Source organism: Cimex lectularius, unplaced genomic scaffold (assembly GCF_000648675.2).
Source record: "Cimex lectularius strain Harlan isolate CLEC.00 unplaced genomic scaffold, Clec_2.1 scaffold2, whole genome shotgun sequence".
Taxonomy (NCBI): Eukaryota; Metazoa; Arthropoda; class Insecta; order Hemiptera; family Cimicidae; genus Cimex; species Cimex lectularius.
In genome coordinates this window covers 5,677,985-5,695,135 of record NW_019394219.1, presented here as the reverse complement: position 1 = coordinate 5,695,135, position 17,151 = coordinate 5,677,985, and the positions used below count along the sequence as shown (strand labels likewise).

Here is a 17,151-nt window from a genome sequence, read left to right as displayed (position 1 = left end):
TAGGGTGTTTAAATATAAATACGATTTGTATGGCACAACGTTTTGGCATATTTATTTTCTGAAGATTTTTTTTTTATATTGTTACGTGGGCAGGATCTATATTACACAAGCATATTTATATAGGTTGTTGCTACAAATGTATCACAGTATTGTAATAACACCCTTTCTTCCCAAGATGTTGATCTCCGGGTATGGAAACAGAAAGGGATACAAAAATAAAATAATTTAAATGAAAACCAAAAACAAACAAATAAATATATTCTCTCAACTTTACAAGAGTGCCCGAATAAACCCTACACCAATATTATCTAATCAAATATTTTTCTCGCCTGATTTTCCCTCTTTCTCACTTTAAAGATTCAACCTTTAAGACGTCCCGAGCGCAACTGCCTTCATTCGCCCAATCCTTCAGACCCTTTAAGTTGGAGGGGGTTTCTTCACCCTTACGGGGTCTCCTTCTGTTGAGGATTCCTTGGCCCGTGACCGTGACATGTCCAGGAACCCTGAATATCTTAAGCCTGTTGACCTTCCTCTTTTCCAGTTTAAAGTGTCCTAATGGAATTTCATAAATTTAGCCCTGATCACCTCACTGATGCTCGAGTTCCCAGTGTAGTTGGAGATTTATAATGAACCAGACCAGTGAGCATCCACTGTTATCTTGTTAGGGCCACAACCCCAGGTGTCACTCGCTTTTAATAGCATCGGCCTAAATATGTCCTTGTTAATTAACCATTGAGGCTTGACTTTCTGTTTAGTATGCGGTATACTTGCAAGCTTGGTGTATACTTTGTTTAATAGAAATAGGAGGTTCCTTCCTACAATCCACCCAAAATCTAAGCAGTATGTAAAGATTGACAAATTGATCAAATATGCATCAAAGGAACAGAGAATGAATACCTCATCAGTTGTCTTAGAAACACTATTAAAATAGAACAGTTAAATCTAATTCCTTAAATTCACTAATTTCGTGGTCCGCTTGACCAATTAATATATTACAATTAATTAAGGTTTTTAGTTGAGATAAAAAAGTCAATGGCACGAGCGGGATNTTGAAAAATGGCAAAAAGGAGGGAAAATTCAAAAGGTGGGGTTGAGATGGGAAGTTAGTGTCCGAGTGGATCGAGGTCACGATAGCTCAGGTGGTAGAGAAGCGACGTATCTAGCCGAAGATCGTGGGTTCGAATCCCGCTCGTGCCATTGACATTTTTATCTCAACTAAAAACCTTAATTAATTGTTAAATCTAATGTTTACTGTACACGATTGGAGTGACAAGTCTGCAATTGAGCAAAAATGACTGATATCAGTCTTTATAGACATGCCGGAAATTGTTAATGTTTGATGCTAGTCTGAGTACTGCCCCCTCAGATTTTTGCTTATTCCAAGCTATAGTAAATCTCTATTTATAAGAAAAAATTTATTTCACCTGAAGACTGCAGAAAAAACATTGAAGAGTTAATTGCTCAAAAACCTGAGAGGTTTAGCAGTCATAATTGACCATATTAATATTCCAATTAATTATTCTTTCTATGTAAGGTATTGATTGAGATAAAAAAGTCAGTGTCATGAGCGGGATTCGAACCCACGACCTTCGGCTCAATAAGCCGGTGCTCTAACTACTTGAGCTATCGTGACTTCGATCCACTCGGACACCAACTTCCCATCTCAGCCCACAACCTTTCAAATTTTCCCTCTTTTTGCCATTTTTCACTTCATAAATCACTGAGAATCGAATCCTGATTACACAGCACTTGATGAAAAATTCGAAAGGTTGTAGGTTGAGATGAAGAGTTGGTGTCCGGGCTGATTGAAGTCACAATAGCTCAAGTGGCCGAATTTAATAATTTAGCCGAAGGCCATGGGTTCAAATCCCGCTCGTGACACTGACTTTTTCGTCTCAAGCAAGACCTCAGATAAAAAGAATAATTAACATTAGCAGTCATAATTGACCATATTAATTATTCCAATTAATTATTCTTTTATAAATATTAATATTTTTTTGTTTTTTAAATATATAATACAATAATAATATACAAATTTGTTAGTTCAACATACACAATTCATTGTACTGTGATGTTAACTTTAAAATCAGTACCTCAACATTAATTGGTCATACAGCTGTTTATAAAAATTAAACTTGAAATTAGAAAATACAGCACCTGAAAGTAAGTAGTACCAGTAGATACAGTACATAACGTAGGTATCAAAAATTCACATAATGTGCTTTTCAATAACTTTTGAAAGATATTAATATTTTATTAATTTTGCTATTTTATTTTAAAAAATTGTTTTCACCATTGTTTGGTTATCATGAGAGGAGTAGTTATGGACCAGAGTAGATTCACAATATTTAAGGGGTAATCCTAAGTGAAATTCCTCAAATGTTGTTTTTGGGTATTATATAAATAAATAATTTATTTTACTGTTTTTTTGTTTTTTGTTTTTGACATTGGACAGAATGTCACGTTTTGTCATTTTGAGTCAAGAGTAAGTAATATTATACCGTTAAAATTTGGCTTTCTTGACAACAACAAAATTCAGTCGAGTATACCGAGACATCCATCAAAAGTGGGAATACACTATAAAACAGAGCAAGTAAATTGAATTTAATGTAAGCTCAAAGAACTTGGTCTAAAGTTTAAAATAAAGGTAAACGTTGTCAATTAAAACATCACATACACTACCAACAGTAGTATTAACAAATCCATTTAGTCCATTTTGTGAGGGCTCCATTACCAGGTCTCGGATAACCCCGGATTAACCAGAGGCCATTTTTGTTATACCATTTTCCTTGGTTCTGTGTATCACTTGCAAAAAAACACATGATCCCAATTGAGGTAGGTTTCATAATGATGGTTTAAAAAAAATTGACCAAAATTTGTCTGATTCATCCTGTGCAATTGTTTTTATTCTTAAACTTTAATTTAGTTTAAAAAAAAAGTACTGACCTGCAAGTGCACCCTCGTTAAGCCTTTTCTAGAAGAGAATTCAAAGTTGCTCCTCATCAAGAGGTAAAGAATGGCACAAGATTCTTGCCGTATAGCTGACAAACGGCTGTTGCAGCATCTGAGCAGTTCCAAACAGAGTTGGCCGCAGAGAGTAGCGTTGCCTATTAAAAATGGACAATTTAACGACTTACACACACTCTCAACTTGGCAGGTTTACCTTGAAACAACGGTTTGGAGAAATTGTTGATAAAAGCTCTGAGTGCGGCGAACACATGCCTGAAAAGTGTTTCTGACTGTCCTACTTGTAAAAAGGACAAATAGAGGTTGAAAAGTGAAGACATAACTGGATTGTCGCCACCGTCAGACATCAAAATGTCCCTGAAGTGGAGGCAATAAAGGCCGAGAGTGTCCAAAACTGTCAGGCCGACCTCAGTTGCTAAATTCGCTTCTAAAAGTGCCTGGTATAATGAAGAGGATTCACTATCTGAAAAGTTTAATCACAAAACACAAATTAATAATTTTAAAAAAAGTATTTTTAGTTTAGTTGTTTTCTATCATTTTGGTTTGCTAATAAGTGTTTGTACTTTTTATATTGATTATCTGTTGGCTTTAGCTTTCTTAATTCATTTATTTGACATTCACTACTATTTACAATAATAGATTGTAGCATAGTAACTATAGCGCTCTTTCCCAAATATGAACATTCCAGTACAACAAAAACAAATTGCTAAAAAAAATTGAAGAGGAGGGAGGGAGGGAGAGAGAAAGATGAGCGAGATGAGAGAGAGAGAGCGAGAGAGAGAGAGAGAGAGAGAGAGAGAGAGAGAGAGAGAGAGAGAGAGAGATCAGTGGCCTCAAAAGTTTAGGTGCAAGAGGGGATTGATATCATGGCGGTATAATGACAGTTAAAGGAGGTCAGAAATCGGAAGCCGCTGTCTCTCAGCCCCAGACCTGGGCCTGGCAATGCTCCCCCCCCTGGTCCGTTAGCTGGTCAACGTTCTTTGGGCCACGCACGCACAAGCACACGCCATACACACACACGTGCGCGCACACACAAGCACGTGCGCGTGCACACACACACACACAAGCATGTGCGCGTGCACACACACACACACACACACACACACACACACACACACACAAGCACGTGCGCGTGCACACACACACACAAGCACGTGCGCGTGCACACACACACATACACACACACACACCCGCGCATGCACGCACGCACACACACGCATGCACGCACGCGCACACACACACACACACATTGGGAGACACCAAGAGAGCAAGCAATATAAATCAAATTAAGCAAAACCAAAAATTCAGGAGTTTGTATTTAAAAAAATTAATTTTAATGATTTGGAAAATAATTTATCAAAGCACCAGAATACCATTTATTGATAGAATGAATTTAACTGACAATTTATTACATGGTTTTGTTCATAAAATTTAAGTAACAATTTATTATACGGTTTTGTGTAACATCAGAACTGGACACTCATATTTTTTGTAGTTTATTTCAAACTATGTATATGTAATTTTGTCATTATATTAATTACATGCTTATTTAAATGTAAACCAAATTAAACGAGATCAAAATTTTTTTAGTTTTTATAAAAATTATTCTATTAAGATGGTTAGGCAGAAAATTTATCAGAACACCAGAATTACTTTATTTAAAACAATAAATTTAACTATTTATTACATAGTTTTGCTCATAATAACGTATTAACAGCAAGAGAGGCGTTGCGATTGTGATACAGATTTGCAATACATGCTGTGTGTCATGCACGTATGTGGCATGCACTTGACAGCGATCAAATGTGCACACTGTACCAAAATGAGACAAGGAGTCGGATAGCAAGGGTCACATCACGCTGCGTGGGGTATATTCCCCACTTTACGTAATCCAATTACCCAGCAAAAATTAGTTTGGGTTAGAGAGAGAGAGTACTGATTAGAGGAATGGAGAGTGTACTGCGGCTGATATTGAAAGTGTCCAACTTACACTGTCCAGCATTTCGATAGTGATAATGATAAGTTTAAATTTTGTAAATAAATATTATAGTTAAAACAGACCTCTCAATGGTGCTGATTCTCTGCCAATGCTGTTGCTCCCACTGAGCAAAGGGTGATGATAATTGTTCGTAACAGGAGTGTTGTTTCCCGTCTTTTCTGCATCATTTGTAAAATCTGGAGGCTGCATCCTAGCAGGGAGTGTCATCGATCTGCTCCCTGCCCTTCTGTTCACCACTGGGTTCATACTGGCTGCTGATGAATTTTCCGTTTCATTCGCAATCTGTCTCCTTCCTGTGTATTTAAACTCATGGAGGCACATCCTGGAGAAATAAAATTTGAAATACCATGTTTTTTTTGTGTTTTTTTTTGTGTATGACGGTCAATACTTACTGAATTATCTTGAAAAAGCTTAATATCTCGTCCTGAGTGCAATTATGCCACCATGATATTATCTGGTCATGTGACAAGTGTTTCAGTACAAAAAGAAAACAAATGAGGATATCTTTTACTTCAGAAGGAAGTAGCTTATCACATTTTAACACTGGAGTAGCCTGCGTTCCGCTTACAGATCTATAGAAGAAAGAAAATGAACATAAAATTAAAAATAAATGACATAAATTAAACATCAAATAATAAATTAAAACCAAACCTAGCGTGTTTGGTGGAGACGATAATATTTTCCCCTTCTCGGTGAATGGCTGTTTCTTGTGAAATAGTCGTCCCATCACCGGAGACAGTTGATGCTTGGGAATCGAGACTTATTTTTGAACCAGCATCAGTCCCATTGGCCACTACTAAAGTAGAAAGAAATAACTGATGACTAAGTGACTGTGTTTCCGATGTTTTATGAAAGGTTTGGATTAACTGACCAAACATCCCATCCAAATCTTTGATAAAACATGGAGATGCTATACCAAATTACTTTGTTTAAAAAACAAATAAATAATTCTTACCTGGCCCAGCGATGGCTGCTAAATAAGTAGAGTCCCGGACGTTTAGCGATGTCCTGAGGGATACGCTGTCCTGATGGAAAGTGAACCTGTGAGGAGGCTTGCTAGGGGTCGAAATGACCGAACTTGCCGCCGAACTAACTCCAGGGGAAGCAGTTTGAGTTATGTCCGTCAACCTTTGCAGGTTCTCCACGACTATTCCCAGCCATGGAATATATAAAGCAGCTATCCTTGCGAGTTGACCCTGAAAGAAGATTAAGATAAAAAAATTAAGTTAATGGGTAAATTTAAAATAAAAATTACTTTTGACTGGTATCTGTCGTCGAGTTCGTGTTTAGCGAGTAGGTCTCTGAGGGTTGTGATGGAGGCATGCCGGATGGTCGATTCCTGATTGAGGGCTGATTTTGTCTCAAGTAGGAGAAGGCCGGCGAGGTAGTGCTGCTTGCAGAATTCCTCTGAAAGCCAATAATCACAGCCGTCGTTGTTTCGCCCCTTGATCCGTAGCAAGGGCAAATTGAAAGCGACGTAATGTTCATGCGAGCAAATTATATTGATGAAGGTGTATTTGAGGTCGTGCAAGATCCTGGCTTCACCGCTGAACGTCGAGACGTACCAGGCGATCAACTTCAGAACAAATCCCCGGTCGAGAAAACTCAGACACCTCTGAGTAAAGAAAATTTATTTTAATGATGCTCTTAATTATTGAACAATGAAGGCAGTACCTTAAGAAAATTTGCAATGCTGGTATTTAACTGCTTCGTCTCTTGCGGCATTTCACGATATTTTGACAATAAGTAAGGATTCAAAACATTTAGAAGGTTTTCGATTTTGCTTAAAAATTCAGCCTGAAATCTCTCATGACGATGCATCTAAGAAAAGAATATAAATTTCACATAACAATACATTTTCACATAGCACAATCAAATAAAAAACACGACTACATGAAATATTTTGCATTTATTATGTACCTTGATTCTACCAGTGTTGAGTAAATGTTGAGCCATAGATTTTACCATAACTTGGAAAAAAAATCCGGAATGTGATAAGAATTTATTTACAATTAGAAAATCAGTGTTATTTTGGTAGAGGAGGGATGGAAGATGATTTGCAAGCTCTTCGTGAACTGTACGTCCGTTTGATGATTCGCCGACAAAGACAAACTGAAAACGAAAATTTAAGCTCTACTATAATGGTAAAAAATCAATCACAACACACCTTGACATAAGTGTTAAGCGTCTCGCTTCTGTCAGACCCATGAACCATTGAAACGATGTGAATTAAAAGCCTGATGATGTTTGTAGCGACATCGTGACTTGGAGACTTTACAAGGAGGGAAAACAGCTGGTTCAAAACAGTCGGAAGGAAAGCTATTGCTGAGTTAAGTTGTACAGCATGAGTGGCCTATCAATTTAACATTAAAATCATGAGATATTGAAGTCTGCAGCATGATGATTTAGTTTGGATCAACATGTTTAGCTTTTCCAATGAGAAATGACCATATTATATAAAAACAATTACCTTTAATATTTTGCATGTTTCAATATCAGGTGGTGGGACAGTCTTGGGCGAATGTAGTTTTTCAGCGTGTGAAAAAAGGTTGTGAAGGTGCTGATCCATTGTGTGGACAGTGGAGAGGAGGCTGAAGCTGACAGTAAAGAGTGACCTTTGCCCATCAATCCATACCACTTCAGGACCAGAAAACTATTAAAATTGGATTAATTGGATCATTAATTTTTCGATTTGGCCAGTTCTGTCGAAGAAAAAAAATTACCCCTTTTCCTAAACCTAAAGGCTGCACCGATAAATATCCAGGGGGTAAGTTCGCAGCAACTGGCAATGTTTGTTCATCCAAATTCAACCTTAAAACATTAAAGTTCAAAAATTGGCTCATTCCGACTATCAGAAATACAATACCTATTTTTATTTAGTAGAGGGACCCAAACGTATCCTACGGGCGTTTCAAGCCCTGTGTCTTTTTTCTTCGAGCCTTCGACAGATATGTGGTAGAACGTGAAAAGGATATGATGCGAAGGTAAAATACACGTTGGAAGACGAATTTTAATTTCATCGTACCAAGACGGAGTCGTGTTATGATGCAGAATGCAACAACTATCCCAGCTTACGAACTCTCCTTGTTTCCTCCTCCCGTAAATGCACTATAACCACCACAAATTAAATTATAACTAAAATTTTCAAAATAATAAGTACCAAAAGAAAAAAAATTACAGGAATCGGTTGGGACGTAATTGAATCTGAATCTTTAATTTGAACCACACATGCAATGTTGCGTGCTCTGTTGAAGCTCTTCTGTGTGTCGAACAAGAGCGACTGAGGGTAAATGTACAGGTGGTTGTAAAAATAAGTATAAGGATAAATTTTTGGCGCCAACTCGGCTACTTCAAGGGTTGGCTCGGAACTTGGCGGAAGTGGGAATGGCTTCAAGGGGTTAAGGCCACTTGTGAGTGTGTCTGAAAAATTCACAAAATAGAAATGTACTAAAATATTTCCCCCTCATCTAAAAAATGATAAAATAAAGCAATATTGAAATTAAAATTAGATTTTTCACAGGCCACTGAGAATCACCTACTTCGGTTTTGGCAGTTCAGGATTAGACCTTAATCTATTCCATTTTGCCCACCGAAGTTAGGCTCAATTATCGACACCTAGGTCATTTCAACCCTCAATGCATGCATATTAAAAACTAAACTTTCTCTACTCATCCATTAATAAAGCCTATGATTCAATTAAAAAATTTAATTCCCATTATTATAAATATAATTGTTATTATAATAAAATATTAAATACACACTCTGTGGAATGTCGTTTAAAAGCTCGACCTTGATCTGCAGCCATCCGGGTATCACTGGTAATTTACCAAGTTTGTCTGGTCTATTACAAAATGACATTTGTTTATTTATTGTACAATACAGCATAATATTATGACTTATTCAACCACTAAAAATTACAATTAAAAAATGCATCTAATCGTTTAAAAGCAACGAGTGCAATTTCATTATCATTATATTATTTTAATAAAAAGTAGCTCACTTTCTGAACTCGGCAAGTGTTTTGATGAGCTCCTCGTCTTTAAGCTTGCCAGGCTCCTGTCTGTAAATGGCACTGAAGTCAGATACCGTATCGGGTTCGTTGCTGTAAAGCCTGAAGAGCGGCCGGGCCGTCCAGCCAAATGGCATTCTGTACTTGCCAAGCCTGTAAAAGGGGAAAATTTTCAAAACGCCCACAAGATGAAACTTGTTACACAAAACTATAATAAATGAACATTTTAAAATTGAAAATTTTGGAATGACAAAGAGATATGGTAAAGTGAAGGTAATAATTATCTTCTGTTTGAAATGTCCATCACCAGTCTCTAACAAGAGAACCACAGTGGCTCAGTGGTTAGAGCGTCTGACTTGTATTTATATATAACCATGTTAGCGGTTCTAGGTTTGAATCCCTGTAGAGCCAGTGGCATTTAATAATAAGATAATTAAGAACAATGTAGAGTAAAATGGTTTGACCCTTCTCCACAACACCCAATGTGGACTCCTGGTGGACGTTCTGCCCTCCTATGACTACTTAGTTCTACCAACAACAGTTGTATGTATTATGTACTTTTATTTTAACTGATTAAGAAGGAAAAAACAAAAGCAAAATATATCAGGAAAGAAACCTTTTTGATGCCAGAAACACAGCCTTCTCTGACGTTAAGAGGTCCACTCGAATCTCCTACATTTTAAATTTTTCACCACTTCATTATAACTATTAATATTCCATTGATTTGGAAAAATAGAAGAAAAATAAAACAGTTTCAGAAACATCCCCAATACAGGGAATATCAGGACTCTTTTGAAACATTTTTGAACAGTTTCTATAAAAGGTTCCGGAACGAAGTTCCTCAGTTTATTAGACATAACAGGTAAAATATCCAACTTAAATTAAGTACTAACATAATCCTACAAGAAAATATTGGGCTGATGCAAAAAATAATACAGGTTTTGAAAAGGCTTTCAAAACTATTTTTAATTTGAAGAAAGCAAAGAAAATTTATTTGAAATATTTTCCAACACAATCTATCCTTCTTTGCCAACGAGTAATAAGCGTTTTTATTCTGCTGACATAAATTTTTTTATCTTGACTCACAATAAAGTCATGAAAGGTGTTTTCCGCTTCATTGCTTTCTCTAAAAATTTTATCCCTCAAGAAGTGATCAAAATGCCCAAAAAAGTCTGTAAGAAGTCAGGTGAATATAGGTGTGGTAAGGTTTCATATCATAATTCCGTAAGTTTCTGTAAGGTTGGCATTGTGACATGTGGCCTGGTGTTATCATGAAGAATTGGCCCCATAGTTTTACCAATGCTAGACAAAGATGTTGTAGTTTCCATATATTTTGTCAATTTCTTGGCAATATTTTTCTGCTCGGATAGTTTCACCGTAATTCAGGACATTATAGTGAACAACCTCCAAAAGTACACCACCAGTCACCATAACCTTTTTTGGGAGCAGATTTATTTTCAGGAAGTGTTTTAGCACTCGTCCAACCACTGACCTGTACAGCTCCTGTTATCGTACAGAATCCTTTTCTCATTGCACGTGATGATTCGATCAAGAAATGGTTTTTGGTGGCGCAACAGAAGAGACGTGCAAATTTCAAAGCGTCAATTTCTTTGGGCTTTGTTAGTTCTTAGTACCCACTTGTCGAGCTTCTTTACTTGACCAATTTGCTCCAGATGGCGAACAACGGTTAAGTAGTCAACACTAAGCTCTTCCGCAATTCCCCATGTTGTCTTATGTGAATTTTCTTCAATCAGCGTTTTGAGTTGGTCGTCGTCAACGGAAGGCCTACCGCGACCCTGCCTGTCTTCGAGATCGAAATCTCCAAGACGAAATCTCTGAAACCATCGCTGCACCGTACATTCACTAATGTGTCCCTCCCCCCAAATTGTATGATTTTGCCCAAGTTTAAATTCATACAAAAAATTCAACAAAAATCTCGTTTGGAGACATTTAATTTTGTAGGTCTTCAATCTTATCAAATTCAATATAAACTAAAATGTTTTGTATAAAATGTAACAGTTAAAAATATTTATTATAATCCATAAATTAGAATTGTGGATTTATCTTTGTTTACATGACAAGCACCTGCGAAAATAAAAAAATTTTCAAAACCTGCATAAATTTGCACCAACCTCAAATACAAAACAATAAAAAGTACAAAAATGTATACCTTTGGGCAGATGTTTGAATAGTTTTATGAACTTTGAAGCCAAGTTTTGGGTCTTTCGCCGTCCTCATGTATGGTTCTGCTGCTTGGGCTATACTTCCCTGAAGGATTTTTTCTATTCTCACAACAATATAAATCTCGGAGTGAACGTTACTTACGCTGAAAATAGCCTACAAAATCAAAATATTCAAATGAGTACATACAAAAATGTTTTATTTTGAACAACGCACCTGTGTTGGGTTATCGAGCCAGTTGTCGAGATTGCCGTCAGGCATTCCAACCGGTAATGTGGGTCCGTCGGGAGGCAGAATCATCCCTGTGACGGCATCACAGGATACCTCCCAATGGAAGTCCTCGGTGAGCTTGCGCCCCTCACGCACATCAAACAAGCTTATGACTAAAAAATACGGTTCGATCTGAAAGTACGCGTCTTTTTCGGAAGTGATAGCAGCCTGGAGGCGGAACCTCAGATTGAGACACTTTACGAGGATCCTTTGCCCAAAGTGTTCACGAAATGGTTCGGCCACTTCGTTGGGATTCGCAACTTTGGTATGCTGAAAATTTGCAAAAGAAACACTAAAAATGCATCCAATGACAGTAGCAACTGTGAATAATATAATAATATATAATATAAATATTTAATATAAATAATAATATATAAACTTAGATTTAATTCATGTTCTTTTCTATTATTTGTGTCCATAAAAACACTATTTTACTATTAAAAATAATCTATTAAAAATAAATAAAATTAAAAAGTTGGTATGTTTATATATTTTTTTAAATTACAGGCATAAAAGGATAGACAGAAAATAAACGCCTTCTATTTTCTTTTCTAGCCAGTGAGATGGAGGTGTCTGTTTCCCTTGCGTACTTCATCAATTGAGGATTCACACTTTGTTCCAGGCCACGGAGTGTTCCATAAACATTAAGCATCGTTTCAGAGTTGGGCGTTTGAGGAAGCGATGACGTTGAACAAGCTGTACAATTAATAAAATGAATTAAACATCAAAATAAATTCAAATAGATTTATTTATAAACAATTTAAACATTACTTCTTTCCAAAGAGCCAGCGCGTTTTTCCTCCTGTAGTCTGTTCTGTTGCAAAACAAGCTGGAGCTTGCTTATCCAATCGTTTACATCTTGCTCAGATTCGGCTGCCAAACAAAACGATTTATGGCCAGCAGTCATGTGCAATTCAAAACACAACTTCCCTTTTTTATTGTTCTAAAAAATTTATACATTCAGAAATAAAGTAAGTGTTCGAATAAATTATAGAATTATGCAAGTACCTTCACTACTTCATAACAGAAATCCATAACAATGGTATCCTTTGCTTCACCTTTCTTTTCATCTTTGTGCAATTCTAAAATGTAAGTCCCATCAACCTCACGCCTAAAAAAAAGTTTACTATAAATATTTTTATAACAGGATATATCTTATTTATTTTCAGGATCTTTTAAAAAATAAATAAATATGATGAACTAAATTTATTTTCATTTAGTGAGAAATTTGAAAATTTATGAAATAAACTTACCTTAAATAACAATAACGCCGTTTGAATGATTTAGAACCAATATTAGGGAACATTTTGTCACTCCCAACTTCAGGCCCTTTCATAAGATAGCCCTCTTTGCTGACACCATCGGTTGGTCTTTTTTCGTCCTAAAATATTTGTTTTTAAATATAAAATGTTTTAAAGGATATAAATAGATAAAAACAAATTAATAATACATACATCATCGAGTTGGTCTAAATCCGTATCGACTTCATACACTTCGTCTTTTAATTCGTCCGATTTTAAAATCCTTGAAAATTCAAAACAAACAATGATGTCAGAATAGAAAATTTCAAATGAGAAAACGACAAACAATTTACTTTGGCAGCTCCAAATAGCTTCCGGAGTACGCGCTGTACTTGTAATGGATGGCGTTCCAGTTGGCGTTGTAAGTTTTGAGGCATTCTTTTGAAAATAGGGAACAATCTTGCAGTTCGTTCAACGGCGGCGAAGTTGGATGTACTGTTCTGATTTTTTTAGGCCAAACAGTTTGCTATAAAATTTCCCCCGTTATTTACTATAAGTAATGAAAATATGGTATTATGTTCACTTACTGATATGTCATCAGAAGGGTAGAGCAGTAACTCTCGTTGTGGATCATTCTGCAGTATTGTTTTATTTTTCAAAATATAGTTTTCAAAATCTAGAGGCTCCACCAGATGTAGTTTATTCTATATTAAAAACAAAAAATTATAAATAGATAAAATATAATTAATCTTACTCGTTACCGATTTATTGAAAATCTTTTTCTTATTCATATTTATTTTAAACAAATTAAAGACAGAAATAGTTGTAAGGTTACTTCATCCTACACAGGTCACTACAGCCTATTTATTATCTCGGTTTTGTTAATCTATTTCATTATGTAAACATCGTTGACAATTACAGCATTGTTTAAGTTCACTGGTTTGGAATTTGACCTTTTATTCCATTGGCGATACCACACCAAGTGCATTTATTATGAATCTTATGATTTTTTCCCTTCTCCTCACACCATTAACCACACATAATAGTTACCATGGTCTAGCTGTGTTTTCAATTAATGAGTAAGTACAGATGGTTAAAAAAAATCTATTACAAAAACCACTCACAGAGAAATATTTTATGAGGTCTACTTCGGTCTATTTAGTTCTAATGTGAGAAAGTTATGTTAAGGGTGCATTAAGTAGAGAGTAGATAGTATAATCGATGTAGCCTAACTGAACAAAATAACTAAGGAATAGTATCGCTAGAACAAGTAATTGGATAGTAGTTTTACAACCAATAAATTTTTCGGTTTGGTTATTTAAAATAAAAAATCAATTTATTGCTTGACCCATTTCAAAAATTTCTGCAAAATACATTAACGTCCAACTACCTGTGGTCAAACCACCTTTTTACATATTTTTACCAATAACGGCTGAGCTGGGATTCAAACCCAGAATTGCTAACATGGCAAATACAAGTCGGGCCCTAGCCACTCGGCCACTGCGGTCCTCTTCAAAAATTATCTATAATCATCAAAAAGTGTCACGGTTGAGGGGCTTTGTCATTCATGAATAGAAAAAAGATGTTTTTATACACTATCAACCAGCTCTAATTCATTGATAGTTTATTCATTAACGGACAGTAATTGAAACAAAATTTCCAGACCTAAGTTCCAAAAAAGAATGGAAAAGAGGGAAAGACCCCTCCATTGAGAAAGGTACCATTTGTTAGGTACACTGATTAATCTAGAACACAATAAAGTACAGGGACAGGAGTATTCAGTTCAAACCAAATAATAAGAACCCCTGGATAAGTACACTAGTATCTTCCAGGATAAAGTCCAAGCACTCGAGAGAATTCAGTTCAACTTGTAAAATGGATACAAAAGCAAGATCATCAAAAGCAACATGCCATATAGTCAGACAACCATCAAAGTGCAATCATCATTAGGTCAAAGATGGTGCTGGATTTCAAAAATAATTAGATAAGCAAAATAATATTACTCTGTATTGGGTCCCAGGACATGTGAGAGCAGAGGGCTACAAGAGAGCAGACGTTCATACAAGAAAAGGGGCTGCTATATTGCTGACAGGTCCTGAGCCCTTCTGTGGCATAGGGATTCATATACTACCAATAAGTATACTCGGATCAAAAAAACAATAAATTAATTAATTTTAAAAAATGAGGAAACCATGCAATTCACTCTACACGATACAAACAATCCAAGAATCTTCTGGCAAGTTTTGGAAAGAAAGAACCAAAGGAATGCATTTAAAGGAAGCAGGAAAAAAAACAGTGAATCCTTACAGGATTCTAAACAGGACATTGCGGACTGAATTTGAAGAAGACTGGCATAATCCAACATGGTACTCACAAATTCTACAAGGAAGCTGAGGAGACACCAATGCACCTACTAACAAACTGTGGTGCTACATTTCACCTTGGAAGGAGTGTTTTGGGTTGTACACGTAGAAGAAATGCAACCATTGAAACCAGGCCTGGTAATCAAACTTCTTGAAAAATTTGGTTTCATGGTGTGCTATAGGTAAACAATAGCGGATACAATAGTGCTCATATGGCGCAGTATATTACACCAGATATTATGTCTACATCTAAGATTAATTTGTGAGATTTCTCCAAGTGATCTGTGGTGTAATGAACTGTGGTTGCGTAGTTTTCATTTTGATGCTCTTATCCCGATTTGGTCTGCCAGGCATGTTTCGGCACTTAGCCAGCTTCAGTGGTGCATTTGGTATTTTTCGCATCAATTTAATTTTGTACAAATATTAAATCATTGTTGTTAGGCCTTTTATTTTGAATTATTAGATCAAGGATATGACTACTATATAATTGAAAACTGCTGGTTGATCGTCCTTTTTTTATTTTGAAGACAGGTAAAAGCCTAACATCAATGATTTAAAAATGATGTGGCTTTCCTCCTTGTAAGTTATCTCAAGAAAATTGCCATGAAACACCCATCAGTAATGAGTATAAGCTGAGAGGCATTTCATAGATTTTAAAGTCATTGTGATTCACAACAAAGTCCAAAAACTCAATGATTAAATAAATATTAAACATGATAGGTAAACATTGTGAGCAATATGATTTGTTTGTCAAAAGGTTTAATTGAAGAAGAAAACCTCTTATGCAAGACGGTCATAAGGTTGTTGCAGATGCATTGAAGATGGCAAAATGCTGAAAGACGTTTGACAGGCCAACTCAGCAAGCAGACCAAGATGATCAATAAGGATTAAGTCCCCGAAAACAAGTAAGAAACAGCCAAGTTCCCTTTCTCTTTTTTATTACCCTAATTATACAGCAAAGATAGGCAGACCGTAATAATCAAAACAACAATTCGTTAAATTCTTAAGTTTGCAAGATGTTGAGGACAAGTAGTAATTTTGCTGTATGCCATCATCCAAGCCTTTTGTCATCGTCAGTATGTTTGTGATCATAGATAACCTAATACAAATTCACTTCGCAGACCTCAAACGGTATCCCACAGTTGAAATTTGTCAACCAACTTTCTCATCAGAGTAATACGATTGATGTATGGGTAAAGTAATATGTTGCTATTGAAATGCTAGGAGCACGAACTGAACAAGTAAAGTTTGATACTCAGGATATAAAGGAATGTCAGCTGTATAATGTAACAACATGAAATTAACAAAGTTGTTCAACTTAGACAAAATATAAACTCAACTTTACAAAAACTTACTGTAGATGTTTCCCTCCCTTTCAGGGTTTAGTTGTCTATTAGTCTGTACCAAAATTAACCTTCAATTAATTAATTAATTAATTAAATTACCTTTCTCCACCATGAGTATGAAAACCACATGTATTAAAATTAAGCTAATATCATTCTTTTATTCTTACAAATCAAATTTTTATTTATTTGTTTGTTTTTATAAATCCATTCTTTATTATAATATATGTATTATTTTTTTTTTTTTTTTAAACTGTAATTTTTATATAATGAAATATAAGATATCCAAGTAAAACATGATTATTTATAAATATTTCATTTTGTTTTATTATTTTTATTGCCTAATACTGTCCTATGGTTGTTCAAAATCCAACCTAAAGTAAAAATGTATACTTTAATATCACTTATATAGCTTTGATGATGACGATGATGGTGTTGATATATCAAGATGAAAGCTCCCTTTATCCATTGAATAACAAAATTTATTTACATGTTATTTGTCTATACTATTACTATTTTCTTATATGATCAATGCTGCTTTAATGAAAGAAATGAACAAATGAGTAAAATTAATTTTATTAAATAAAAATAAAGCTGAGCTATTAATTTGGATAGAAAATTTTTAGACTTGATTATAAATGTTTTTGGTCATGCTCTGATAGCTGCATAAAGCTGGGCTCCAAAGATGGAAGTTACAAGGTTAACCAAGATAATAGCTAAATAACATTCTTCTGCCTAATAAATAATATTGTTATTGTTACTCAAAAGGGAAAATATT

The 17,151-nt window shown here is 35.4% G+C and overlaps 1 protein-coding gene across 2 annotated transcripts in view; it reads right to left on the bottom strand.

Moving 5' to 3' along the window:
* LOC106666746 (dedicator of cytokinesis protein 9) overlaps positions 1-17,151 on the bottom strand; it is a 28,940-nt gene that overhangs the window by 6,674 nt on the left and 5,115 nt on the right. The window contains exons 2-26 of one of the 2 annotated variants that reach the window (XM_024230285.1): positions 13,255-13,371; positions 13,021-13,193; positions 12,881-12,950; positions 12,680-12,807; positions 12,435-12,537; positions 12,198-12,369; positions 11,932-12,122; positions 11,373-11,696; positions 11,146-11,312; positions 8,967-9,128; positions 8,728-8,807; positions 8,145-8,386; positions 7,833-8,074; positions 7,690-7,777; positions 7,437-7,619; positions 7,134-7,319; positions 6,887-7,078; positions 6,641-6,787; positions 6,222-6,581; positions 5,922-6,162; positions 5,618-5,759; positions 5,359-5,538; positions 5,029-5,288; positions 3,164-3,430; positions 2,947-3,107 (exon numbers count right to left, since the gene is read on the bottom strand). In XM_024230285.1, the coding sequence (XP_024086053.1) occupies positions 2,947-3,107; positions 3,164-3,430; positions 5,029-5,288; positions 5,359-5,538; positions 5,618-5,759; positions 5,922-6,162; positions 6,222-6,581; positions 6,641-6,787; positions 6,887-7,078; positions 7,134-7,319; positions 7,437-7,619; positions 7,690-7,777; positions 7,833-8,074; positions 8,145-8,386; positions 8,728-8,807; positions 8,967-9,128; positions 11,146-11,312; positions 11,373-11,696; positions 11,932-12,122; positions 12,198-12,369; positions 12,435-12,537; positions 12,680-12,807; positions 12,881-12,950; positions 13,021-13,193; positions 13,255-13,371 (4,578 nt within the window). Of the gene's footprint in view, positions 1-2,946; positions 3,108-3,163; positions 3,431-5,028; positions 5,289-5,358; positions 5,539-5,617; positions 5,763-5,921; positions 6,163-6,221; positions 6,582-6,640; positions 6,788-6,886; positions 7,079-7,133; positions 7,320-7,436; positions 7,620-7,689; positions 7,778-7,832; positions 8,075-8,144; positions 8,387-8,727; positions 8,808-8,966; positions 9,129-11,145; positions 11,313-11,372; positions 11,697-11,931; positions 12,123-12,197; positions 12,370-12,434; positions 12,538-12,679; positions 12,808-12,880; positions 12,951-13,020; positions 13,194-13,254; positions 13,372-17,151 lie in introns of both variants that reach the window. The other variant, XM_014394145.2, reaches the window with a different exon arrangement.